Here is a 26,762-nt window from a genome sequence, read left to right as displayed (position 1 = left end):
TTAAGATGAATGTATTGCCGAGATTGTTGTTTTTGTTCCAGACATTGCAAATTTTAGATAAGATGGACTGTTTCAAGAAGTGGCAGAAAGATATATCTAAATTTGTCTGGCAGGGCAAAAAACCCAGAATTAAATTTAAGATTTTGACTGATGCAAAGGATAGAGGGGGCTTTGCCCTGCCGGACTTAAAACTTTATTATGAAGCAGCAGCTTTTTGCTGGCTGAAACCATGGCTACTTCTTGAGAATACAGACATTCTGGACCTGGAAGGTTATGATAATAGTTTTGGTTGGCATGCATATTTATGGTATGACAAGGTAAAGGTACATAGAAATTTTAAAAATCATATTATTAGGAAAGCATTGTATAATGTATGGAATCGATATAAAGATTTGTTTGAAAGTAAAACCCCCAGGTGGCTGTCACCAATGGAAGCTAAGGCGGTAAAAAGATTGAACATGGATACAGACTGGCCAAAATATTGTGAAATTATAGAATATGATGGTGAAAAGTTGAAACTACAGAGTTTTGAGAAATTGAAACCTAAAGTCCGAGACTGGTTACATTACTACCAGATTAATGAAACTTTTAAGCAGGACAGAAAACTAGGATTTCAGAAGGAGAGGTCAAAGTTAGAAACAGAATTGCTAGAATCCAATACTAAGAATTTGTCTAGAATGTATAATCTGCTGCTAAAATGGAACACACAAGATGAAACGGTTAAATCAGCCATGATTAAGTGGGCACAAGATATTGGTCATGATATTATGTTTGCTGACTGGGAGCAGTTATGGACCACAGGTATTAAATTTACGGCATGTAGTGCCCTGAAAGAGAACATAATGAAAATGATCTATAGGTGGTACATGACCCCAGTCAAGCTTGCAAAGATATATCATTTGCCCAATAACAATTGCTGGAAGTGTAATGAATGTGAAGGAACCTTTTATCACCTTTGGTGGACCTGCCCAAAGATTAAGGCCTACTGGGAAATGATCTATAATGAAATTAAGAAAATCCTTAAGTGGACATTTGTAAAGAAACCGGAGGCTTTTCTCCTGGGCATGGTCGGCCAATTGGTACCAAAGAAAGATAGGACCTTTTTTATGTACGCAACAACAGCAGCAAGAATCCTTTTGGCGAAGTATTGGAAGACTAAAGAATTACCTACTCTGGAAGAATGGCAGACCAAGGTGACTGAATTTATGGGACTGGCAGAGATGACCGGCAGAATCCGTGACCAGAGGAAAGAGACAGTGGAGGAGGACTGGAAAAAATTTAAAATCTATCTTAAAAATTGTTGTAAAATTTCGGAATGTTAAGATGTCAGGGGATTGGACACTAAGAATTACAGCTATAAATCGAAACTTATAAAGCAGAAACTCTTTTTAAAGAGAATTAAATATAAAAATGGGATGAAGAATTGCTAAAAATTTTGAAATTTGGATGCAGTGAAGGGGAGGTTTGGGGAAGTCGCATTATGTTTGTTTGTTTTTTGTTTATGTTGTAAAATCAATAAAAATTATTATTAAAAAAAAAAATAAATAAATAAACCTACTTCTAGATCTTCCATGGTGCTTATACGGCTCTAAATTTCTTTTCAGCGCTCATCATTTATAGCTCTGACTTCATTCATTAGCTAAAAGCTGTGAAAGGCTGAAGCAGGCTCATATTTCATAAAGAAATTGCTTTGAATGGTGCCTGCATACTTTGCTTCATAGCCTTCCTTTAATAAGGACTAGACACTTACTTTTTCCCCCCCTTTATGGCTCCCAACCTGGTACAGCAGAGACACCCTCCCTTCCACAAAAATAGCCCTGAGTATTCCAGTTGCTGAGGGTCAGCTACAGAGGCCTTGGCCTAAGGTTCCTCCCCAATAGTTTTAAGAGTACCTAAGAATTCTGTCACCAGAAAACTCAAAAGTAAACAGCAACAATAAGCCACCAAGGAAATATCATATATTAAAATATATATATTTGTTTGTCTACAGGTTGATGACCAAATGAAGCTGCTTCAGAACTGCTGGAGTGAACTCTTAATTCTAGATCATATTTATCGCCAAGTGGTACATGGGAAAGAAGGCTCCATCCTTCTAATCACTGGGCAACAAGTGAGTTTGCAAACTGAGTATTTTGGTTTCGTTTTTAAACCTCTTTCCAAACTGTAGGAACTTAACTATGTCTCAAACGTTTCTGGTATTACACCGAAAGCCTTTCCTATTGAACCACAGTATTAGCTGCAAAATAACTGAAGTAAAATGATCATCAGCACTGTCATCTTCAGATGAAAAAGGGTGGTATATAAATTTAATTTTAAAAAATTTTAAAAGTAAATTCTGTTCCTGATCCAAACTTGTTACAATAAAAGCAAATACAACTTATATAAACATTTACTCATCTACCTCTGTGAGTGAGGCCTGGCGTGTAGGAAGCATGATATCTGCAGCATAATGCCAATCCAATTTTTTTTTTTAAAAAAAATGGGAATTTATTTCAGATAAATCGTTAGTCAACATACCTTTAAAGCACATTTATACTCTTAAGTTGTGGGTGAACATATCAGACGACACAGCGATTCTTCAAACAACTCTTGTTTATTCACAGGCCAGAACAGAACTGAACTGAAGGGTTCAGTCAGCCTGGTTATATAGAGCTCCAGTACAACGTAACTGTAACAATTTCCTAAAACTATCCAATCACTGAACGTCACTTTCGATCCCTTATTTGCATAACTATCTACAGTATCCCCCTGCTGGCCCAGGGTGAGAACTTCAGTACATAACATATACCACTTTTAACAGTCATGGCTTCCCCCAAAGAATCCTGGGAACTATAGTCCCCCCCCACTACAATTCCCATCACCCTTAACAAACTCCAGTTCCCACAATTCTTTTGTGGAAGCCATGTGTTTTAAATGTATGGTTTGTAGAGGGGGTTGGCATAGTGGGAACTAGAAGCAGATGGTATGAATTAAAGGAATCGGCCCATGAAAAGAAAAAATGAGAAAAAACAAGAACTCAGAAAGCAATGAAGAGCAACATTTGTGAGGCCAAACACTGTGATGCAAGCCATAAGTTCAAGTTCAGATGTAACATTAAGCCAAGCCATGGTTTAGCACCATGTAGATGTATTTCAAATAGCCCCGTTTTCTCAGCACTGCAGGATTAGACTGCCAGAGAGAATAGCGCACTGTAGTACACTGTCATCTAGTGTGCACTGTGTGCAAACATTTAAAAAAGATTCTGTGCTAATATATTAATTCAGCTACTTACTGAATTCATTTACTTACTTGGATTCAGAAGCAGCTTGCCAGGTGTAGTGGGAACTGCCTGGCAGATCAGTTGCTATTGCTTACTGGGAGAACGAAAGGCAAGGCAGTGCGGAGGTTAGTGCAGTGCTGGTGCACTGGCTCAGCCAGTTAGGTGCTCCTGCCACTGCTTTTGCACCTCACTGACCTCCCCGCTATCTTGCCCCTTTCTGGTAAACAGCAGTGACCTACCTGCCAGGAAGCTAGCATAGCAGCTTCGGCACACACAGCAAGTCACTTCCACTCAGATTAGGAGAATCAGAAGCAGCTTTAAAAGTCAAGCTTAAAAGCCACAGAGGGCACAGACTTCCAGGGAGTTCTTCTGCACAGACAAGCTCCAGTCAAACAAATGCAACATGCACAAGGGCAATGCCGTGATCTTGCGCAGCTTGAGATCACTCTCGGCGATTGTGGTGAGAGAAGTTGCTCATACGTCGTGGCCGGGTTCATTTATAATTTCCAAGAGTCCTGGCAAAGTAAATGAGAGCGACAAGGCAAATTAAATGAAAATGTTACTCTTTGAAAATGTCTTTCAGCTCTAATGGAAAAGAATGTATGGTGTCATTGGAAAGGCAGAGTGCATTCTGTGTGTTTTATTTCTGATTCAAAGTGAAACCAAATGATGGTCCACTGGCATTTAAGTAGCTGAAACCTAAACTGCCTCCATTTATATACATATGAGGAAACAGTTGCTTGTTTGGACTGCAAACTACATTATTCAATTGCTATTCAAAATTTGCATAGAGAGACTTAGCCCTAATTTAAACCATGTAGGGTGATTCCTTTGTGCCTACAAGGAGAGTTGCATGTGTTGTGTGCATCAGGCAGAAAGACATGCACATTATATGAAAGGCAGGTGAATAAACCATTTGATCACAGCTACATTAACCATGGGCATGATCCAGTCATAAGTGGTGTTTGGTCCCATTGGTTTCAATGAACTCTGCCTGGCAATATGCTCCTAGGAAATTGATCAAGCCTGGGACAAATTTTCCAAAGCTAAGAACTACTCCATGAGGCTCCATGCCAGATAACTTCTGAACTGCACAAGCCACCTGGATAGCCTTTAAATAAATGAGCAAGGGTTGCAAAGACAAAACAGAGCATTTAATCACATTTAGACAATAACAGGCTCAAGCTCACTAACTACAGATCATAAAATGTCTTTGGAATTCCCCTCCACCCGGACTAAATCAAAATAATTTCTAATTTGGACTGACTCCATTTCTGGCCTTCCCCTCTCAGACCAATTTAAACCCCCAACTTCATGTAAGTTTCTGATTGTATTTGTCATTGTAACTCTGACAGCTATGTAGATTTTATCTTTATTTTTGAGCATCCTATATACACTATTCCTTGAAGGGGTGATTTAATAAACCTGCTGCAAAAGGCAATGTAAACAGAAGAGGAAAGAAGCAAATTTATACTGCAGTCTTGCACACACGTACCAGGGGAAAAGTCCCACTGAAATCAATGGTGCTTACTTATGAGTAGAAATGTATAGGACTGTGTTGTTAAATGCCAGTTCTTACATAAAGAATTATGATCAGACCCATTAGCAGTTCCTTCAAACCAAGTTGTCTATTACTCACTCTTTTCATTCTTTGCACAAAATCCTGCTCATCTGCTACAATGATTACTGTTTTAAAAGCAAACAAAGTGCATTCTTTCACTCAAGCATCATTTAAAAACCAGGAATGAATTGTTCTTTGTCAGATGCACAATATTGCAACAGTTATTATGCCCCATGTATATTTCAGTTTCCAGAGTTATTCTGCACACTTTAAAAGAAAGTTAAATTTCTTCAAGGCTGCAGAATATGAAGATACTACTGTTATTTGCTGTAATTATTATCTTTGTTAAAAGAAAGCAAACAAAAATGCTATGAAGGTTTAGTGTGAGATGAAGTACTCCCTACAGATTATTTTCTGCAAATGCTATTACACAGTTAAATAGTTGGAAGTCCACGCAGTCATAAAGAATTCATTGTGTAATAAACTTACAGTGCAATGGTCTACATGCCCACTCAGAGGTAAGTCTCTCTGTGTTTAACGGAGTTTACTCCCAGTTTAGTGGGTGCTGGGCTGCAGCTTTGGCTTTCTTGTGAAGAAAGAGCAGAGTTCATAGTGAAGATGTCAGTCTCACTACAAAACATAGATCTTAAATATAGACCATCTACAATACAGATATGCAGATGACACAACTTTGATGGCAGAAAGTGAGGAGGAATTAAAGAACCTTTTAATGAGGGTGAAAGAGGAGAGCGCAAAATGGTCAAAGGCCTGGAAACGATGCCTTATGAGGAACGGCTAAGGGAGCTGGGCATGTTTAGCCTGGAGAAGAGGAGGTTAAGGGGTGATATGATAGCCATGTTCAAATATATAAAAGGATGTCACATAGAGGAGGGAGAAAGGTTGTTTTCTGCTGCTCCAGAGAAGTGGACACGGAGCAATGGTTCCAAACTACAAGAAAAAAGATTCCACCTAATGTCAGGAGTGCTATGATGGTGTTTCCTGCTTGGCAGGGGGTTGGACTCGATGGCCCTTGTGGTCTCTTCCAACTCTATGATTCTATGAAAATATGGTTGGAAGCTCAACATCAAAAAAACTAAGATCATGGCCACTACTCCCATCACCTCCTGGCAAATAGAAGGGGAAGAAATGGAGGCAGTAAGAGATTTTACTTCCTTGGGCTCCATGATCACTGCAGATGGTGACAACAGTCACAAAATTAAAAGACGCCTGCTTCTTGGGAGAAAAGCGATGATAAACCTAGACAGCATCTTAAAAAGCAGAGACATCACCTTGCCAACAATGGTCCGTATAGTTAAAACTATGGTTTTCCCAGTAGTGATGTATGGAAGTGAGAGCTGGACCATAAAAGAAGGCTGATCACCAAAGAATTGATGCTTTTGAATTACGGTGCTAGAGGAGACTCTTGAGAGTCCCATGGACTGCAAGAAGGTCAAACCTCTCCATTCTGAAGGAAATCAGCCCTGAGTGCTCACTGGAAGGACAGATTGTGAAGCTGAGGCTCCAATACTTTGGCCACCTCATGAGAAGAGAAGACTCCCTGGAAAAGACCCTGATGTTGGGAAAGATGGAGGGCACAAGGAGAAGGGGACAACAGAGGACGAGATGGTTGGACAGTGTTCTCGAAGCTACCAGCATGAGTTTGACCAAACTGTGGGAGGCAGTGGAAGACAGGAGTGCCAGGCGTGCTCTAGTCCATGGGGTCACGAAGAGTCAGACACGACTAAACAACAAACAATACATTGAAAGAAATAGTTCATTGCTCTTTGGCCAACCAGACCAAACACATACAAAACTCATACTAATATGCACAGCCCACTATATTCATTATTATTTTATAAAAGAGAGTGATAAAATCAACAATAATTTTAACACAATTAAATTATTATTAGGGGGGAACATTATACCATTTAAAAATCATGCTAGTTGTATCTCAGAGGTTTTGCTGTTGGGGCAGAACATTGGATTAGTAGGAGCGTGCTTTATTTTATTTTTTAATTGGGCAGTCAGGAAAAATACTGACCCCTTACTACTTTACCTTCAAAATCAAAATAGTAAAAGTTTTAAATTAAATTAAAACACACTACTCTGCTTTCCACAACTTCCCCCTTCCCCAGTGACTACAGACCTAAGATAATTCCTCTTAGGAATGAATCTTCTGCACAACTGAACACAAGTAGAACTTGGGCCATCAGTAAAATGTGCTATAATCAAGATAGATTAAGACTGGTTGAAAAATATGGCCTCTGGGTAGAAGAACCAAAAGAGGATGTCTATGATACAAGCACCAAGTCCACTTTTTGCAGCCATTTTATGCCACCTTCCATGTCGACACAGCAGCCATGTAGAACAGGTTAGGCTGAGAGATGGAGACTGACCCAGAATATGAAGTGAGCTAAAATAATGAGAATCGAGTTTAAAATACAGCACTAAACATGCTCAGAGTGTTTTCTTTTTTCTTAAGGTTGCCAGAATCTTTTTTGTTTGTGTTTTGCAGAGAGCTATGAAACTGCACATGCTCAGCATAGTTTTTGTAGTCCATGAAAGCTTATGTAATAATACTAGTTAGTCTTTGAGATACCTCAAGGCGTATTTTCTGGTACCTTATTTAATGTAGTCATTGAGCAGGGTGGGGGGGGTGTTTGAAATTACCAAGGTCCCCATCCGCCTTGTATAGCAGGATAAGTACAAGGGCCACTTCCTTGTCTGCACCTGAGCAGCTTAAAAATAAGGATATTTTCAGTCAGCTCCTTTACGGTAATTATATATATCCAGCCTTCTTAGCCTGCCAAGCCTGCCAAGGCTATTCATAATACAAATATATTTATTTTTATTTGGAAAGATTGTGTAAAACATGTAATCACAAAACTTTCTGAGTGATGTACATAATAAAAAACAACTGAAATTCACAGAACTGTTACAAATATGCAAAATATAACTGTGGATGAAACACGGGGGGGGGGGACCCCCAGGAAAACTTTTAAAAGCAAATGTAAATAACTGAACTATATGTCTAGGTAGGCCCGCTGAAATAAAAGTTTTCAGCATGCAAATAAAAACAATATAGTGAGGGTGCTTGCCTAATGTCAATTGGCAGGGAGTTCCAAAGTAGAAACGCTGCAACTGCGCATAACATGGTTTAGCACAGTATGGAAAACCCTAAACAAACCGAAGCAAAGGATGAGACTCACATGCTCCCCTTCCCAAGTGCTCCTCTTCCATAACTAGGAGGAAGAATTTGGCAGAGTTTAGTTTTGCTTTTACAGGAATCTCTCAGCTCACCATTATATTCAAGCCAGGAATTCTGGCTTAAAACAAATAATGGTTAGTTCAACAAACCAACTTTTACAATCCTTGGTGTGAAGTTGACTTCTAATGAAACTAGCCATTGTTTAAAGCCAAGGCTCAAAGCTGATCCTAAGCATTTCCCCTTCTTTCAGCTTCTCACCTTCAAGCAGCGACAGCTGATGACTTTGCACTGATGCAGCAGTCAGAATGCCCCTTCCAAAGCACTTACTTGCTGGTGTAGCAAGTTTTTTGGGATAGGGCTGTAAATCTTCTTAGTGCCAAGTGCACAGAGTGCGTTAAGTTTCTTGATTCAGTTGTAATAGGATAGGTCTCACTTGCTGCATGCTAAAGCCATCAAGCTTTGCTTTGCAGAGTGCAGCTAGGAAGGCACACACACACAAGAGCAGGAATAGGCAAACTCGGCCCTTCAGGTGCTTTGGGACTACAACTCCCATCATCCCTAGCTAACAGGACATGTGGTCAAGGATGATGGGAATTGTAGTCTCAAAACATCTGGAGGGCCGAGTTTGCCTATGCCTGCCTGCACAAGAATCTCCTAAACAATGGGGAGGTGGAGGATCAGGATCTACTAGTAGACCTATGGTTGCTTTGCAGATCTACTAGTTGCTTAGGGCTTTAACTCAGTGTTAGACCATCAGCTTTCCAGGTTCAATTCCTGGCATCCCCAAGTATGGCTGGGAAAGCTCCCTGAAGAGCTGCTGCCAGTCACTGTGAAAAATACTAGATCAACGCTCTGCTGTCCTACTGCTCTAACCTTAAGGTTATTAGGGGGAAAAATACTTGAGGGTGAGGGAACAGGACTTGGGAGCTTGTTTCTGGTACTGCTCACAGATTCAAGACACCCCTGGTACTCATAGGCACCATGTTCCTTAATTCCTTGTGTTTCCCCCTCATCTGTGGCCCTTTTTTGCACTTTGTTCTGGTCAGTAGACCACAGGGTTCTGGTAAAAAAAAGCAAAGCAGATCCCACATGCCCACCCCTGCCGTAGCTACAGTGGTGCCCCGCAAGACGAACGCCTCGCAAGACGGAAAACCCGCTAGACGAAAGGGTTTTCCGTTTTGGAGGCGCTTCGCTAAACGAATTTCTCTATGGGGTTGCTTCGCAAGACGAAAAAATCTTGCGAGTTCCCGCGGGTTTTTTCCGCTCCCCCCCCCTTTCCTAAGCCGCTAAGCCGCTTATCAGCTGTTCCGCTGATAAGCCGCCTCTCAGCTGATCACTAAAAGCCGCTAGACCGCTAATAGCGCTAATCCGCTAAGCCGTCAATGGGCTTGCTTCGCAAGACGAAAAAACCGCTAGACAAAGAGAATCGCGGAACGGATTAATTTCATCTTGCGAGGCACCACTGTATTTGGCATCTTCCCTCTATATGTCTAGAAGCAGGAGCCAGCACAGGAAATGGCATTTTTCATTGTTCGTAATGCACCAATGGCCCATAAATGTATAAGATATTTTATAGCATTTTGAAGCATTATCAGTTTTACTATTTGCATATTAGAACTAATTAGCAACCTCTGTAACATCATCCTGAGGGAGAGGTCTTCTGGCAACTTAATTCATTATCTTCTATTATTGGCATATCATGTTAAAATGGCAGGCATCGTACACTGTACAAGTCATCACAATTTTAATTAATTTGATTTCACGATGCCTGCTGTCTCTATCTAGGAGGAACCCATTCCCACTCTTAATGTATGAAAGTCCTCTGCTTTCCTGCAGTAAAGTACTTGCTGAGGAAATATTTATATATTTCCATTATATAAATGTTATCTACGATCTTTGCAGATAAAATGCAATTTGTAATCATAAAGTTATCATTGTTTATCATGTAAATTTGTATTGGGGGGATGCTAAATTAGTTTCACTGACAGTATAATCATTTTAACAGGAAATACTGCTTGAAGAGAAAAAGGTTGCCTAAGACTCATCACACATGTGCTTCCAGTGCAACAGTCTGACTTGTGAAATTGCACTAGTGCCAAGATCAGATCCTAGTCAAAACACTGAAAGAACAATTTCATCTACCACCTTCCAGAAACGCATCACACAAGGAAGAAACTAAGATTAAAAATAGAAAAATTAAAGAAAGTTTCCCTTACCTTAATGCATGTAACAACAATAAAGACTAAGTTCTAATTAACTACATGGATCATTAACTTTAATCATTCACAGAACTGAAAGCAAATGCCTTTCAACCTCCACTCTGCAAAAACGTTTATCCCAGCATCTAATAAAGAGAGACTAATGTATTAACAACATGTCACTATTACCTTTCCCAATGCTCAGATAAGCCACTGCAGTTAACTTGCCAATTTCCACTACCTCTAAGACCTTTATCAACCATTTCTTAGCAGATGGGACAATGGAGGAAGTTACGCTGCTTTGCAGCTGTAATCTTAGCTAAAAGATTCATAACCAGACCCCCTATTTTTACACTGTTTCCAGCCTGTCAATTTGAACAAGATAACTACAGAATCAACAGATAAGTCATACTCTGTTATTTCAAAAAATGACTTTAAGAACCCTTTCCCAATATTGCACAATTGCCATCATAAATACAGAAAGCCGTGGTTCAACAGGCCTTCTAGGTTTCCTCTGTATCTTGGGCACCTTAAGGTTTCTATTTAAGTCTTGCTTTCCCGCAGGCAGGTAAAAACTTTTTAACAGCTAAGAACTTACATCAATTTACAGTTGAAATTGAGAAAAAATGTGCTATCTCTTGAAAGGAGTGGAAACGGGTGCAAGAATATATGCAAGAACAGAAACCAAAGATTTTTCAGCTTCAGTAGATGGGAGAATATTCAGTACATCTATATGCATTTGTTTTTTGACCCAGCTAGGAAGCCTACACAAATTACTCCTATCTGCATGGAACATGTACACTTCTACTGGAGTATATTTCTCCTGTTGGAGGGGAAGTCCCAGCAGAATCCACCACAGCTTGGAAATTCTAAATGGTAGTGAACATTTGCTAGGCACAAACCACAGTTTGAGGCGTATTAGCTGCATGCAGCAATCCTTTCTAGAGTTGGTTTTTCAGAGAGTTGCGGGTCATATGCTAGAGCTACAATTAAGATACTCCATCATCAGTTATACTATTCTACCTGGCCAAGTGGTTCTTGGTTTCCAGTTTTTGAAGCACAGCAAAAACTGTCCAAAACAAAAGCAAAATAAATGAGTGTACTGATCTTTCACAACAATACATCTATGAGACCACTTTCAAATATCTGAAACAGACCACTGTCCTGTCTGTGGTGTGCAAAGTTTCAAGCACTACTTACTTACAAAGCATCACGCAGTCATCATTCTAGAAGGAGTCGCTCAGTGAACATGGTCATGTATAGGTCTTAAATATCTGGATAATATCCACCCATATGGCAAGCTCATCATCCAAGTGTACCTCATATCCCCCCCCCATCATTTTCATTCACACTCTAATATATTGGCTCAAAAGGCTACCCTTTTCATAGATAAGTAGCCCATAGACTACGCAGAGAAGATAATATTCACTTTAATAATAACACTTCCTCCCCAGCCCCCCTAGAAGAGACATTAACTGGGGCTTTTTCATGCACAGTTGAGTTTATATAAACTGATTGACACCTTTGGGGGTCGTCTTTCCACTGACTCATAATTTTGCTCACTCGTGAAAAAGGTTTTCTCGGTGCTCTGTATTCTCTAGTTAAAGCTGAAAATTCAACTCATCATATTTACACAATAAAAAAAATCCATTCTGCCTTGTTTTTAATTGCAAATCTGACTCAAGGGACCAATTCTCCTGCTTAGGAGGCATCCCTGTGCCTTCTACTAGGGAACCAAGTGCAGTCAATTATGGTAATGAAATGTCAATAAATATAAAAATTTAATACAGTCGGCTCTGGGTGAGTGGCAGATGAAGACTTGCCTCCCAGACAAATCTGCTGGTTCTGCAAATATTAAATGCATCTGAAAGAGCAGCTAGTTGCCTAAGAGCCTTCCAGTAGCAGAGGGTGGAAGAATCTACCTATTGGGGTTTCCCATTATGTTATCATCTCAGTGGTACAGGCAGTGATATTCATGACATTCATCCCAACATCTTAACTTATTATTAAGAAGTGAAGATCATATTTTCTCTTGTGTGGAAAGAGCAATTGGTTACCTCACCAAGGGATTCCCACATGCCCTCCCAATGCATCACAGAGGGGAAATTCAGCTGCAAATTAGATGTCTCAGCAGGTATTACACTTTTCTAAAAACAATAGCCTAGCTAATGTCCTGGGGTAGGGCTGTAAAATGATTTACATAAACGTCATTTGCTTACATTACAGGCACAGTTTTATGTCTTCATTTATTGAGAAAGGTGGTTCAGCCCACTGTCCACACTCCCAGTCCACTGGACTAGATGGAATTTGGGTGAGGCAGAGGTTTCCCTTCGCCTAGCCCTGTCTCGTTCCTCTGGCTTCCACTGGTAGGGGAGCTCCACCGGTGCACCTTCCCTGGGTAGGCAGAAGTTTCTGCAGGTGATATCCCTGCCAGAGATTCTTAATGAGTCATTCTGGAAGTAAGGTGGTGGGGTATCTGCTGAATCCTCAGGGGTTGAATTTGGCCAAGTGGCTGGCTGGTTTTCAGCAGTCATTTGTTTCTTCCACAGTTGTACTGGATGTTCTGGATGTTATACAGTCATACCTTGGTTGTCGAATGCCTTGCAACTCGGATGTTTTGGCTCCCGAATGCCGCAAACTCGGAAGTGAGTGTTCCGGTTTGCAAACATTATTTGGAACCTGAACGTCCGACGCGGCTTCTGTGGCTTCCGATTGAGTGCAGGAAGCTCCTGCAGCCAGTCGGAAGCCACACCTTGGTTTCTGAACATTTTCAGAAGTCGAACTGACTTCCGGAATGGATTCCGTTTGAAAACCAAGGTACGACTGTACTGGTGACTTTTATTTATATTGTTACCTTGATGTTTTTATGAAAACTCCTCAAGGATGATTGTCATTGCCAGCTAAATTAAATAAACACACAATGTTTACTGTTAAAAGTTCCACTACATTCAATGATGTGTTTAGACTGCAGCATTAAACTCTCAAAAAGTGGTGCATCAATGTTAATAATTACTTTTCACAGGAAGGCTCAGATAGTTGCCTTAAAAACAACAAATGAATGAAAAACAGATACGGCAGTTGTGAAAGTCAAATGAACTTTTATCTACAGTGGTACCTCTGGTTACAAACTTAATTCTTAACCTGAAACCGTTCTTCATCTGAGGTACCACTTTAGCTAATGGAGCCTCCCCCTGCCACTGCACGATTTCTGTTCTCATCCTGAGGTAAAGTTCTTAACCCGAGGTACTACTTCCGGGTTAGCAGAGTCTGTAACCCGAAGTGTTTGTAAACCAAGGTGTTTGTTACCTGAGGTACTCCTGTACTAAGTACAAGGGCCACAGGAGTATAAAGTTTGAAGAAACAGAAGAGGACAAGATAGTTAAGCTGTGCATCAGCTGATACATATTCCCCATTAGATACTGTCCAGGAAACGATTTACAGTGGTACCTCGGGTTGCATACGCTTCAGGTTATATACGCTTCAGGTTACATACTCTGCTAACCCAGAAATAGTACCTTGGGTTAAGAACTTTGCTTCCGGATGAGAACAGAAATCGTGCTCCGGCGGTGCGGCGGCAGCAGGAGGCCCCATTAGCTAAAGTGGTGCTTCAGGTTAAGAACAGTTTCAGGTTAAGAACGGACCTCCAGAACAAATTAAGTACTTAACCCGAGGTACCACTGTAAGGCCTTTTGAACTGGGAAGGCATTTAATTTCTTATTTAAAATAGTTATGTGCCGCTCTTCAATATCTAAATTCCAGAGTGGTTCATACTGACTTTTAAAAAGCATCAAAATAATGCAATAAAGAATAAAAGCAGCATAGAGATATAAATAGAGCACTATTTAGCAGTAAGGTATGTTTAAGGTTTTATTCTTTATGGGTGAAAAGCATACATGTCTTTAAAAATTATATTTGCGTTCTACTCTGCCTCAGCGGAGCTTAGAGGGACACAGTATGGTGTTAAGCAAACAAGCAGAAAAATAAGTTAGGCTACATGTGATGTTAAATGTGTGCTTTCATTTAATGTGTCTCCACCCCACACCTCTGCTGCAGTGGAGCTACTATAGCAGAGCCAGGTAAGGATCATGACCACTGTGTGGTGTTTTTTCAAAAAACAAAACCACGAACAACAGCAAAACCGGATGCTGGGGGCCCAGTGAAAATGACCTTTCCTTTCAAAGCTGTTAGAAGTCCCAGGACTAATTGAGCAAAAGTATGAAATAGCAGTATTAATGTATCAGGTTAAGATAACTCAATGTAAATATTACTCTTTTACAGGTGGATTACGCTGTAATAGCATCTCAGGCAGGAGTCACACTCAACAATCTTATGAGCCATGCACAGGAGCTAGTAGCAAAACTACGATCTCTGCAGTTTGATCTACGAGAGTTTGTGTGTCTCAAATTTTTGGTGTTATTCAGTTTAGGTAGGTACTGTCGCCATTTAATTATTGCTTATATGTCTCAACATTATTACTTATGTTTCTCAACATTACCTATTTTTCTAAATTAGAGTGTATCATTTGTCATTGTTGATGTGGGCCCCTCCATGTGTGAGGTCTGGAAAAATACACAGTTATTGTATTATGTTATATCCATAGTATGGTTCTCTGAGTGATGCAGAAAAAAGACTATATTATAGAAGACAAAAATATAAATTTTACCATTTTAAAAACACAGCAGAGATTTAAAAAAAAAATTAAGAGCAACCACATTCAAATTCATCTAGTCATATGGAGAGTTAAAGCATCAGAACCAGTCTTACAAAATGCTAATGAATAGTGAGACATTGTGACATCAGGTATGGAGCCGGTAAAGAAGTGGCTGGATCAGGTGTGGAACTGAATTCCACAACCAAATTGACATCAAATGATTGACAAGTAGTTGTCCTACACTTGGGAACCACAGTATAAGGGGTTTTGCCAGTCCTGGGCATAGCATATGTGTTGGGCTGCTCTCATGGCCTGCAAGGTCCTTTGTGCATTGCTTCCCAAACTTCAGGCAACCAGCTGGCTGTCGGGCATTTGGAAAACACTGTGCAAAGGGCTTTGCAAGCCCTGAGCATAAGGCTGTACTGCAAGGATTGGCTGTGTGAGCAAGTTCACCATGAGGAACTTGGTGACAAAGCTGATCCAGGAGGCTTTAACTCACCAGCTGATGGGCAGTGACTTCAACCCTGCTTTCTGCAAGCATGGAGAATCCATCACCTGTGTTACTCTGGACAGGCAGAAAGGGCAGAAGTGGCAGTGGTTGGCCAACATGAGGGGAAACACCACTGGCAGCAGTACTCGCTTAAAACAAAAAAGAAAAAACATTCCTGGCACTGAATGGAAGGCAAGGAAAGAAAGAAAAATATCCAGGTGCCTTAATGCCCAGTGTAGTACTGGCTGGTTCTTCCATCACCCCTACCCACCAGTACCCATTATGTGAGATTGCAAATTAAAATGTATCACACCAAGGAGGAAGAACCAAGATCATGCTTTTAAAAATCATTAAAACAGAGAAGCTAATATTAGGCGAAATCAGAGCCGAATGGCAGATAATTGTTACACAAGCTATTGTGTTTCTTTAGAATGATACTATCTGGTTACCAGGATCAGGCCCCTTCATCATTTCAACAGGTTTCAAGGTTAAAGAAAGTTCACGCCACAAACTGTTCCATACCTTTGAGATGCGCCCAATGTACAGAACCAAAGGGGCATGTGCTATTGTGCCACTGTAGACACATTGGTACAAAACACTATTCTGTGCCCATTAAGGATGTCATGGTCTACTGGCATGCTGTACAGTTGTGGCCTTTCTAATCGCCTGGACTGCGGAACAGGATGTCAAACTAATGGTCTCTTGTGCACTGTGCCTGGCCTTTGCTTGGAGAACTTTCCCCTCAAAGGATTTCCTTAGGCCTTTCTTGTCATCAGATCATACCTAGAAATTCAAATGTCATTCTCAGCTGGCTGCGTTCTAACTTAATCCCCTCATCCTTCCTCTCATTTTGGAACTCAGCAGTTTTTCCTGAATTTGGCAGATTCAAAACATGCACATTTTTAATATCGCAAACCAGGGTGGATTGACTGAAATCAAGATAATAAAATCACAAAGAAGAAGAAGAAGAAGAAGAAGAAGAAGAAGAAGAAGAAGAAAGACCAATTAATGTAACTGATTTAAAGCAAAAGAAACAACAACTCACTAGTTTATTATTTAGATACAGTACTTCCTCAGTAAAAGTGCATAATTGGTTGCTTTAATCAGAGAAACGTTTATAATTAGGGTATTATCTCTGAAGCAGTTCCTGAATTCAGGTGGTTACTAGGCATGAAATAACCTAAAAAGTAACCTGGATTTAGTGTGTGGCACCTGTGGTCATTTGCCAGTCCCTGGCTCCTAGAATCAAGCCACTGGATAAATACATATAATATAGTGCCACATGGTGACAGATGAAGATGTTTTCCCTATAGTTCTTTCTTTTCAAAGCAAAGCAACCTAAAAGCACCTTTCATAAGGTGATCAGGAGCTCATAAGAGGGTTGCACATTTCGCTTTAAGAGATTGTGGGTTGGATCCAGAGTTAAGTGAGCATAGGGGCTTGTGGAAGCTGATTTGCTTCCCCATAGGCATCTCCTACCTTAGTTTGGAATGTAAGATATTTTCACACACATTAGGCAATGCAACCCAAACGTCTAAGGAGCTATGCAGCCTACTCTGTGATGAAATATTTAAAGAGATCCTTTGCACTTCAGTGGTATTTTAAATTAGCTGAATATCTGAATTACATTTGGAAAATGCTCACGTTTACTTTAAACAGTCTTTATGTTTGATCACTTTCATCAGCAGCTCCCAGTACTTTGCATTCATTTAGAACATCTACCATTCCGTGTCCTGTCACTTGAGGCTCTCTGGCAAGGAGACAATCTTGGTCTCAAATGAGACACTGAGTGGCACCTGGTTCTCTTAGTAATCTAAAACATTTGTGTTGCACCTTTCTACCCCTTATAAAGCAAGCAAGAAAGCAAATAAAAAAAGATAAAAACAGAATAATCAAATAAGCACAGTAAGCAATAAATAATATATAACTACAAATATTAAAACCACAGCAAGCAGCCCCAAAAACAGTTAAAGGGATATGACAACAGCCAGCCAGTCATTTAGCTCAAATACTCCCTGAAACATTATCATCTTAGCTTGCTTGTCTTGATTTTTAGCATGAGGGAGTCACGTGAACTTCTTTTTGAGAAGAATTAAAGGGCCTTGGTACCCCAACAAACTATGGCTTACGATTATGTGTGACCAAGGCCACAGTAACAACTAACCATTTTCTAAGTAAAGTTTGAAATCAGATACTCTCATTTCACATAGTAATAGCTGTTGCTAAATAATGGAGCAATCCTTCGTGTGCCTACTTAAATAGTCCCTTTGGGTTCAGTAGGGCTCACTCCCAAGTAAGGGGGTACAGGATTGCTGCCTAAGATGTTTCCACAATGAATAGAATCACAGAATTGTAGGAAGGGACCCAAGGGTCATCTAGTCCAAACCCCTGCAATGCAGAAATAAAATAATAATCTGAACAAAAGTTGGTGTTTCATTTCTTACTTATTCCCTTGTTAATTTTTTTTAAAAAAATCATTAACCATCGGTTCTAGCGTTGTCACATAGTTTTACTGAAAGTGAACTTTAAGACAAATTGCATTATTTTTGCTAGGGCAGAACAACAGAGATGTCAAATGCAGCTCATGACAATTAGTGAAAGCTCAGAATGACTTCGCACACACCCCTCAGTTACCACAAAATGTTGGCTGAAACCAAAACTTGAGATAAATCTGGGGGCAGGAGGACAAAAATAAATCAAAGCCAGCTGGGATAATAACAAACTTTCTTGAGCATCCCTACTTTGGTCCTAAATATATTTTACTTAGAGGTAGGCCCTCGGCTTGGACTTCTTTCCACAATTTAGAATGTGGCCTAAAATTAATTTATCAAATTTTGAATCACTACAGCAGGAACTAGATTCAGTCATCCAGCAAAGTCAGACCTATGACTATAATAGTATTCTTTGTTTACATTAGTTTTTTTGGTTTTTTACTTAAGGAACAAAAGTCGTTTTTCTTTAGCCTTTTGTTTTCAGGTGTGGCCTGACCGCTTCACCTGTTTTTTCTGCCCTATTGCCAACAGTCCCAGCCATATCAATGGCAATCCAGTCATTGTTTTCCCTTTACCAAAACTTTCCATTTGTCCTGCTAGCTCTCATTACTCGAAGTCGGCAAGGGTGATTTGTCAAAGCTTCCATCTGAACAGTTTGTAAAGTGAAATGCCAATAGGAAGAAAGTTAGACATCATTTCACCCATGTCCAGTCACTTGTCTGTCTGCTGAGCTTAATGCTAGAATAGGCAGCGACTGATGGGTACTGTTCTCTTATCACTGTCAAGACCACAGATAAATGTACTTCATTTAAGAAATGAAGGCTTTATCAATGGGCAAATAATTGCAGAGCAACTATTGATCCCACGTCTCACTTAACAAGAGACAACTGGGACTTGTAGAAATGGTAAACATTTAATCATTATGTATGGCAAACAGCAGGCTCTTACTGAGAGCAAAGCGAGCACTAGTTTTTATGCAGGATATAGTGCCATCTTTTGTGACAGTTTTGGATGCTAATAAAAATCCTGAACCACAGTGACCCAAATCACTGTGTCAGGGAAAGCTGAATTCATTGCCACCTGTTAAAATATGCAAACGAAACACATTTACATATTTTTGTTTAACTTGCATAATTTATTCTGCTTCTGCTAAATGTTTCATTTTTGCTACTTTTCTCATTCATTCATTTTGTTTAAACTTTTTATTCTTTACCTATCACTGCTTTCAATGGAATATCCAGACAGTCTTTTGTAACTGTGGTCCATTTTTTCTTCCTATAGGATCACAGAATTGTATGGTTGGAAGGGACCCCAAGGGTAATCTAGTCCAACCCCCTGCAATGCAGGAATCACATGATAGAATATGAGTGGCTTCAAGGGAAATACTTTTAGCATGTTTAACATGAGGACAAAATGACTCCATCACTCTAGACTAGGGATGGAAAGATCTCTCAATTTCAATACTCTCAATTTCTCAATCTTAAAATCCGTTCTCCAGGTTTCTGCAGCTATTTGTAGTGGGGATTTAAATAAAAAAACTCTTGAAAATACTTCAGCATTGTAATGTGAATTTCTGGCCTTATCTAATTTCTCCCCCCCCCTTCCCTCCATATTTCTCAAAAGTTCTGCATATGCAGGAACCTCCATATTCACCCCCTAATTTCATTGTCCAGCAGTCTAGGGAGATGTAGAATGATTCTGAGAAATTTTCCTCATCTCACCAAAACTCAGAATCCCTCAGATGGGCCTGGACCCCCCCATGTTTACTTGTAGTTTTGCTTTCTATGGACTATGACAGCCATTTCAGTTAGCCAGGAATGTACAGGAGATCATGTTGCCCTCAGCAAGTACTCGTGGCTATTCAGAGCCCTATTACAGTATTGCATGAATAATTTGCCATGAATGAATTGGTTTACCTCAAGACATCTTAGGAGGAGATCTTTTTTTAAGCTGCCTCAGTATCTGGGGGAAGGGTAGAATTCATTTCTCCAATAGCTATGGAAAATCTTGGTAACATGCCTCACATTTTGTTGCCTGTATACTAGTCATATTTCACCAACTCAGCTAAAATAGGTAAGAAGTTGGTGTATACACTACTATTAGAATTTAGACAATGTTTTTAACTTTCTGCATATAATATCATAATTTGGAGGGGGGGATGTACTACGTAAGAGCCAAAAAGAAGCATATATCTTGCAACCTTATTTCTGAGTAACATATGTATTGGGAAGCTAATGCCAGAAAATATAAATTTCCTGAAATTTATGGAAGCACTTGGGATTCAGATAGGATTGATTAGCATTCAAGGGAGGTGACCGCTCAATATTTACACCACAGAGAGTTGGCAGAAGCAAATAATTGTACATAAAGCTGATGCTTGTCTTAATTAAAGTGGTATAATAGGTGTTGGGTAGGGTTGTTTTTTTCCTAGTGAGCAAAGCAGTTTAGCAATGACCAGATATAACTCATTTTGAAGTTCAGAGTTTAAACCTAATCAATATGTATTTATAACAAGGAAAGAAGTGAATAACATTTATTACAGGGTGGCAGCTAACAGTAATGGATAGGAGTGCCGATAGTTAAGCTTATTTTCTCCCCGCAAACAATCACATCTGACAAAATATTTACCCTAAGGGCTTTTTTATATATAATTGCTCTTATTAATTGCTTGCTTATGTCTTGGTACACCCCCCTTCACTTTTCCTAGGATTCAAAAACTGGTAGAACCTCGAAATGATGTTTATCCCACACACTCTCGCCAAAGTCTGGTTGCTCCAACATATCTAGTATAAGAGCTGTGTGTGGTGCATTTGGAACAGCTGGTACATAATACTCCTTTGAATGCTGATGAACACAAAGGGAGAAAACTGCAGCCAAATCAGACAGCCGCCCAATAATAAAGAAGCCCATTAAACTGTAGGGTAAAAGTGGTGGCTTTTCTTAATATGGTAAAGGGTCACAGTCTATATTTTTGTTGCGGCATAAAAAGGGTAGTGTGAGGAACTGAATGCTAGTTAATGACTGTGTGTTACAAACTCATATCTCCATTCTTCAAAAGCTTGCCACTAAAAATAAATATCACTATATCAACAGTGCAAAGTGTGAATTGGTCCTCAGATCACTGCAGCAAGGACTACAGTTTAGCAGCCACTTTATACTATATAATATATTTAACATAATTCTTAATCTAACCAGTCACTGATTGCACTGGGCCTAAGGCATCTGAGACTGAGGAATCTCAGTTAACTTTGGAAATTGCGCAAATCAGTTATGAAGGCCCAACACCACTGCCTGTCTTCACGTCTTCATTTTCAAAATGCATTTAGAAACACTCAACATGCTACAGACAAGATTTTAATCCAAAAATGACCTCGGTACCAGTTGGAAAGGTTGGCCTCGTTAGTCATCTGTCTTTCTCAATATGGTATGAGGAGCAACAGCTGAACACCCATACCTCAACAATATGCCCATATTGCTTCTCCATAGCTGAGGTTCATAAATGTGCTTTGATTATGCCCCAGCCTTTAGAGCAGGCTTCCCCAATCTGATCCCCTCCAGATGTTTCAGACTGCACCAGTCCCAGCCAGCACAATTGTATGGTGCTGGGCTGACGAGAGTGTAACTCTATTGTAGTCAAAAACACCTTGAGAGCACCAGGTTGGGGAAGCGCTGCTTTAGAGGTTCACATATCCACCCTGTGAGTTCCCCCTGCAATCTATCCTCAATATAAAAACCACATCCTTGTGTGTCATTGCCCATCCCATTCATAATCCATGTTCATGGTGCTACAAGAAAATGGAGGGAAATGGGTAGGGGGAATGTACCGTCAAAGAATAACCTGGGAGTTTCTCCAACACGATTTGGTGATTTTCTCAATACCAGTGTGTATCCTTTAAAATTATCTGCAACTGCAATGCAGAATGTAGAGAATGATCCCCTATTATGAAACATAGCAAAAGCTAGGTTCCTGTGTAGGGAGACGGTGACTTACTTAGCATCCAGGTTAAGCTGATGGACAAAAAATTGAAAGCCTTTGTATGGATTAGGTGGAAATTTCCTTGGTTTTGAGGAGACTGCAGACACCCAACTACAGACACGAGAATCAACACATATCACCCATACCCAGGATTGTGGTGAAGTTCTCTCCATCTTAAGCATGATCTTTAGCCAAAGTCCTTCCTGTACTTTTGGATTATGGTTAAGTAATCTTAGCCACAATCCTAGGTTCAGATGATACACGCAACCAAACGTTGATTAAGCTGCTGCACCACACTACACTGAAAGGACTGGGGAAGAGCAAAGTAGGCGCAAGCTCCTCTCTGGGACATTTGCACAGTCCTGGTAAGCCATGATTTGGTTTACCATCACATGTGAATGAGGCCACTGCTTGTGTGCTATTTTGAAGTTGCATTATACTTGCCCACTCCTACTGTGAATAGCTCAACATCATTGCCCAAGCTACGGCTTGGGAGCCTGTCGTTGCTTTACTTGGTGATAACAGTGATTAAACCTGCATGCACACTCTGCAACCGAGCTTTGCCCCTTAAAATATTTCCATTCTAATGCCTGATCAGCCGTGGATGGCATGGAGTAGCTGGGCTGCTCACCTGAGCTCTGTCTTGGTACCAAGGTGGAGATGCATGGCAGCACGGTTGGCGTGGTGCAAATGTGTTGGCAGAGTTGATCCGGCACTCCTACTGACACTTTTGCACTGTGCCGACTTCACTACAACCATGCCATTCACCCTTTTCATCCTGGTATGCTGCAGTGAGTCAGCCAGCTAGGGGTGAGGTGAGCTGCGCAGCTGCAGCCATGCCATCTGCCACTGCCCACGACACCATGACTGCATGGAGAGAATATGAACCAAATTTTGGAATGAATTGAATTGGCATTGAAGTCAATACGTACCTGTAAATTAGGCAGAATTGAACCACTGGATATGGAGAACAGTTTTGATGCAAATCTGAATTACAATCTACAGATTAAATTAGTGGTTTCTGCTAATTAATTCTTTTCAGCCGTCTTGAAATCCTACCAATTTCTTACCAAATTTCTCTCCTTTCTTTTTGGACTGCAAGGTATATAATAAGAGCAAATTAATCCTTCCAGTACAAAACAGACCAGCTTTTGGTAACCTTTTTAAAAGAAACTTTAAAAAAAAACCAATGAAACATTGTGTTGTGTCCTTTAGCACTATTACGGGCACTCAGTCTGTTAGGACATATTGGGCGATTATAGGCTAGTCTTTTCAGAAAAAGCCATGGGTTTCAAGTTAGCAGTAACCATCTATCAATTCCAGAGATTATGGCATGATTTACTGTCCCGGCATGGTGTATTCTCTGATTTTCTGCCTCCTATGAAACATTGTGCTTTCCTTTTCTATTGATGTATCAACTATAATAGTTACAAGCAGCTACAGAAAAATCAATAGTGGACTTTCATTACTGAGCACATAAAGTAAAAGAGGACCCACGCTGTGATAGTCTCTCGCTGTTAAATAGTCACTGACTGCACGGTACACAATAAATGTCTGTTATTTTGGTCTAAATGAAGGATGTCTGAATTTGAAACATCAAGTATCTCAGATTTTGGACACAACCAGGGCTTCAAGTCAGGTTATCCTAGCTAGAAATTCTTTCCCAAGGCAGGTAACAAGACCAATCTGTCTTTCCTACGGTGGGATCTGGGTGTTGTGCCTTTTAAAGGCTAAATGGGAAAAATGAACATTCAAATGACATTTTCCATGTGTATTGTGTTGCAATCCTTCTGATGTGTCCACCTGGGTTGAACTGTGCATTTTAATTGTGTTAATGTCCACCGTATCTCAAGAGTACCCTTTGGCCTAAGCTGAATGGTGCAATAACCTGTGTGTTGAGCACTTAGAAAAGCAACAATGATCAAGGGAGGAGAAAAGGTTACAGGGTATCACTATAAATGGCTTAATTTAGGGATCGGGAACATGTATTAGAAGAATAGGATGCCGTGGAATAGTATTAGAGAGCAGAAGCTGTAACATATTTTTCATTTTCATATTTTTATATTCCATAATGCCAGCCCATGAATGACAACAAAACTAATATTTCCGAAATGCTTCATGTTTCATGCATGTTTGACCCTATAAACGTTTCATGTTAAGAAATGAATTCCTGGCTCTGAGTAGTGCACAAAAGTTCCTTCTTATCATTTAAGGCTTATCATTAAGTGAAAAAGAGTTATTGCTAATCTCAAAAGTTCAAAATCAGAAGACTGCTCCTTTGGAATCATTATCTTTATGTAAGATTAGTTGTTGTTTTTAATGGGGAAATACCACTTCAATGTGACACATCTCCCTCTAATTCTTCTGAGGTTTACTGAAGTACAACAACACAAAGCTGAATAAATGAAAATTAATGTTGACTTCTAGAAGTTCCAAGTTTCCCAAATTCCAGAATTTTATCACATGATGGCCTATTCAGAAAAGTGGATGTCCAGTATTTACAGTTTGACTGAAAGTACTGTTTCCCTGTTGTTGTTTTCCAGAGTTATAAAAACTTCCCCTTAGAGAACATGAGATGCGCAAACACATTTTGAAAATCATAAATAGGTAGCTTTATGCAGTGTTTGACCTAGAAGTGTCCCCTAGTTGAACTTATATGGGTCTATGGTAGAGTAGCTTGGCAGAAAGCAGTAAAGAGCTATTGTGATAATCTTAACGTGATGCGGAGGGGGAATTAGAACCGGGAAAATTCAGAATACAACCCCTTTTATATCAAAGCTCAGCCCCTTCCAAAGTTGGGCCTGGATCATATTTGGGTTTGATCCTCCAGCAAGACCTTGTTGCTGCCACATGCTATCCTCTCCCTGCTGCACAGTCTCTTTCCCTGCTATGTTTACCACTAAACCATACCCGATAATTGTAGAGCATCAGTAAGAGCAAGGTACTGGGGAAATTTCGAAAGCAGTGTTCCAGGTGCTAGACTAGGAAACAGTTTTCCAGGGCACATCGGTCCATAATATACCTCATTGCTCTGCTGCTTCCATGTAGTCTGATGGAAAAGGCAGCAAGAGAGGGGGGGTGTTTTTAGCACAGTAGGCTGGGAATCTGTCAGACTTAGTACAACAAAGTTTCACAATTTGGAACTGGGCAGGGAAGAAGCATTAACTGGGGTAGGGGAAACAACTGAACCCATTTCCAAACCAAGTGGAGGGGTGTTTGCCCACCATTTGTGTTAAATGACAGGTTTCTGTAGCGAGAGATGCTGCTGACTCCTACCACAAGGCAAATGCATATACACTATGGATCCACAGATACAAATGACACATTTCCCAAGGCATATATGCATATATCTGTGCATATATTATTAAATTACATACGCCAGGGGCCAAAAGGTTATGTTTGGGTTTCATACACACTGGGAGACCTTTGCCTGTCCCACTGGAACCTCTTTCGCATCCCAAAAACCTGCCTCTGAATATCAGAGAATCACATGAGACAACATTCAATAAACCACAAGTAGATGCATTTAGAAAAAGCTGGCCATGTGCACCCCTGCACAAAAACATGCTTGCCATTTGCACACTGGGCTCTTTAGATCCCAGCCATTATATACCAACACTTATTGATGTTAACTTGGCATTAGCAGCCTCTTGAGGAAATCAGGCATCAACAATGCAGTTTTTGTCCCCTTGTTGTTGATTAGTCAGAAACTACATTCTAGTCAGTCCCTGAGTCATATCTCCTTTCTTTTGGCATGCAATCTTAATAAAGATGCTTCACAGAAGAGGAAGCACGTAAATGCCCTTGAAGTCTGATCATTCTTTTAGCTTAATGCATACTCAGGCAATGAAACATTATTATTAAGACATTTTCTTCCAGTGGCTGTACTGGTGATTAGTAGGGTGAATAGCTGCTGACTCAGGCTATCAGTGGCTCAGCATCCTTTGATCCCAAAAGGAGTGCTTCCATGTGGTTTATTGTGAACCACTGCGCCAAAAAAACATTTGTGTTCCACTTGGTCTGGCATAATTTGTACCAACATGAAGAGTGTTTTATTTCATCTTGACATCATCTGGTGCCACAACCTATAGAACCTTTAAAGCCAGCGTGGAGAACCTGGGGCCCTCAAGATGTAGCTGGACTACAACTCCCATCATTCCAGACCCTGTGGGTTATTGGGAGTTGGAGTCCCAACAACCTGTGGCAAGCCAGAGGTTCCCCGTCCCTGATCTAAGCACTCCTGCTCAGTTACTTCAGATCTGGGTTGCAAGATCACCAAAACAGCTTTAGTATATGTAAACTTTAGACACACGTATTTCAACCAAGGAACCTGCTGTGAGAGGAGGCACAGTGTATTTGGGGCACATATATAAAACTAGGTTTTTTAAGAACCTAGACAGCATCTTAGAAAGCAGAGACATCACCTTGCCAACAAAGGTCCGTATAGTTAAAGCTATGGTTTTCCCAGTAGTGATGTATGGAAGTGAAAGCTGGACCATAAAGAAGGCTGATCGCCGAAGAATTGATGCTTTTGAATTATGGTGCTGGAGGAGACTCTTGAGAGTCCCATGGACTGCAAGAAGATCAAACCTATCCATTCTTAAGGAAATCAGCCCTGAGTGCTCACTGGAAGGACAGATCCTGAAGCTCAGACTCCAATACTTTGGCTACCTCATGAGAAGAGAAGACTCCCTGGAAAAGACCCTAATGTTGGGAAAGATGAAGTGTACAAGGAGAAGGGAACGACAGAGGGCGAGATGGTTGAACAGTGTTCTCGAAGCTACCAGCATGAGTTTGACCAAACTGTGGGAGGCAGTGGAAGACAGGAGTGCCTGGCGTGCTCTGGTCCATGGGGTCACGAAGAGTCAGACACGACTAAACCACTAAACAACAACAACAAACAATATAAAACTATTTTTCTGGTTTT

The 26,762-nt window shown here is 40.4% G+C and overlaps 1 protein-coding gene and 1 long non-coding RNA gene across 14 annotated transcripts in view; one reads left to right on the top strand and one right to left on the bottom strand.

Annotated features, from left to right (window-relative positions):
* The window catches only part of LOC309343988, a 127,454-nt gene that overhangs the window by 40,507 nt on the left and 60,185 nt on the right, over positions 1 to 26,762 (bottom strand). Inside the window, exon 5 of one of the 10 annotated variants that reach the window (XR_014157494.1) lies at positions 7,918 to 7,997. The exons of the other annotated variants lie outside the window; for them this stretch is intronic. This is a non-coding gene — a long non-coding RNA (uncharacterized lncRNA). Of the gene's footprint in view, positions 1 to 7,917; positions 7,998 to 26,762 lie in introns of those variants that run through there. 10 annotated transcript variants of the gene reach the window in all.
* NR5A2 (nuclear receptor subfamily 5 group A member 2) overlaps positions 1 to 26,762 on the top strand; it is a 119,990-nt gene that overhangs the window by 80,621 nt on the left and 12,607 nt on the right. For all 4 annotated transcript variants that reach the window (XM_081866019.1, XM_081866022.1, XM_081866021.1 and 1 more), the window contains exons 5-6: positions 1,991 to 2,110; positions 14,505 to 14,652. In XM_081866019.1, the coding sequence (XP_081722145.1) occupies positions 1,991 to 2,110; positions 14,505 to 14,652 (268 nt within the window). The remainder of the gene's footprint in view (positions 1 to 1,990; positions 2,111 to 14,504; positions 14,653 to 26,762) is intronic.

This window comes from Podarcis erhardii (genome assembly GCF_964252035.2).
Source record: "Podarcis erhardii genome assembly, chromosome: 6".
In the NCBI taxonomy this organism is placed as follows: Eukaryota; Metazoa; Chordata; class Lepidosauria; order Squamata; family Lacertidae; genus Podarcis; species Podarcis erhardii.
Note: the sequence above shows the minus strand (reverse complement) of the source record. Positions and strands in the feature narration are given on the sequence as shown.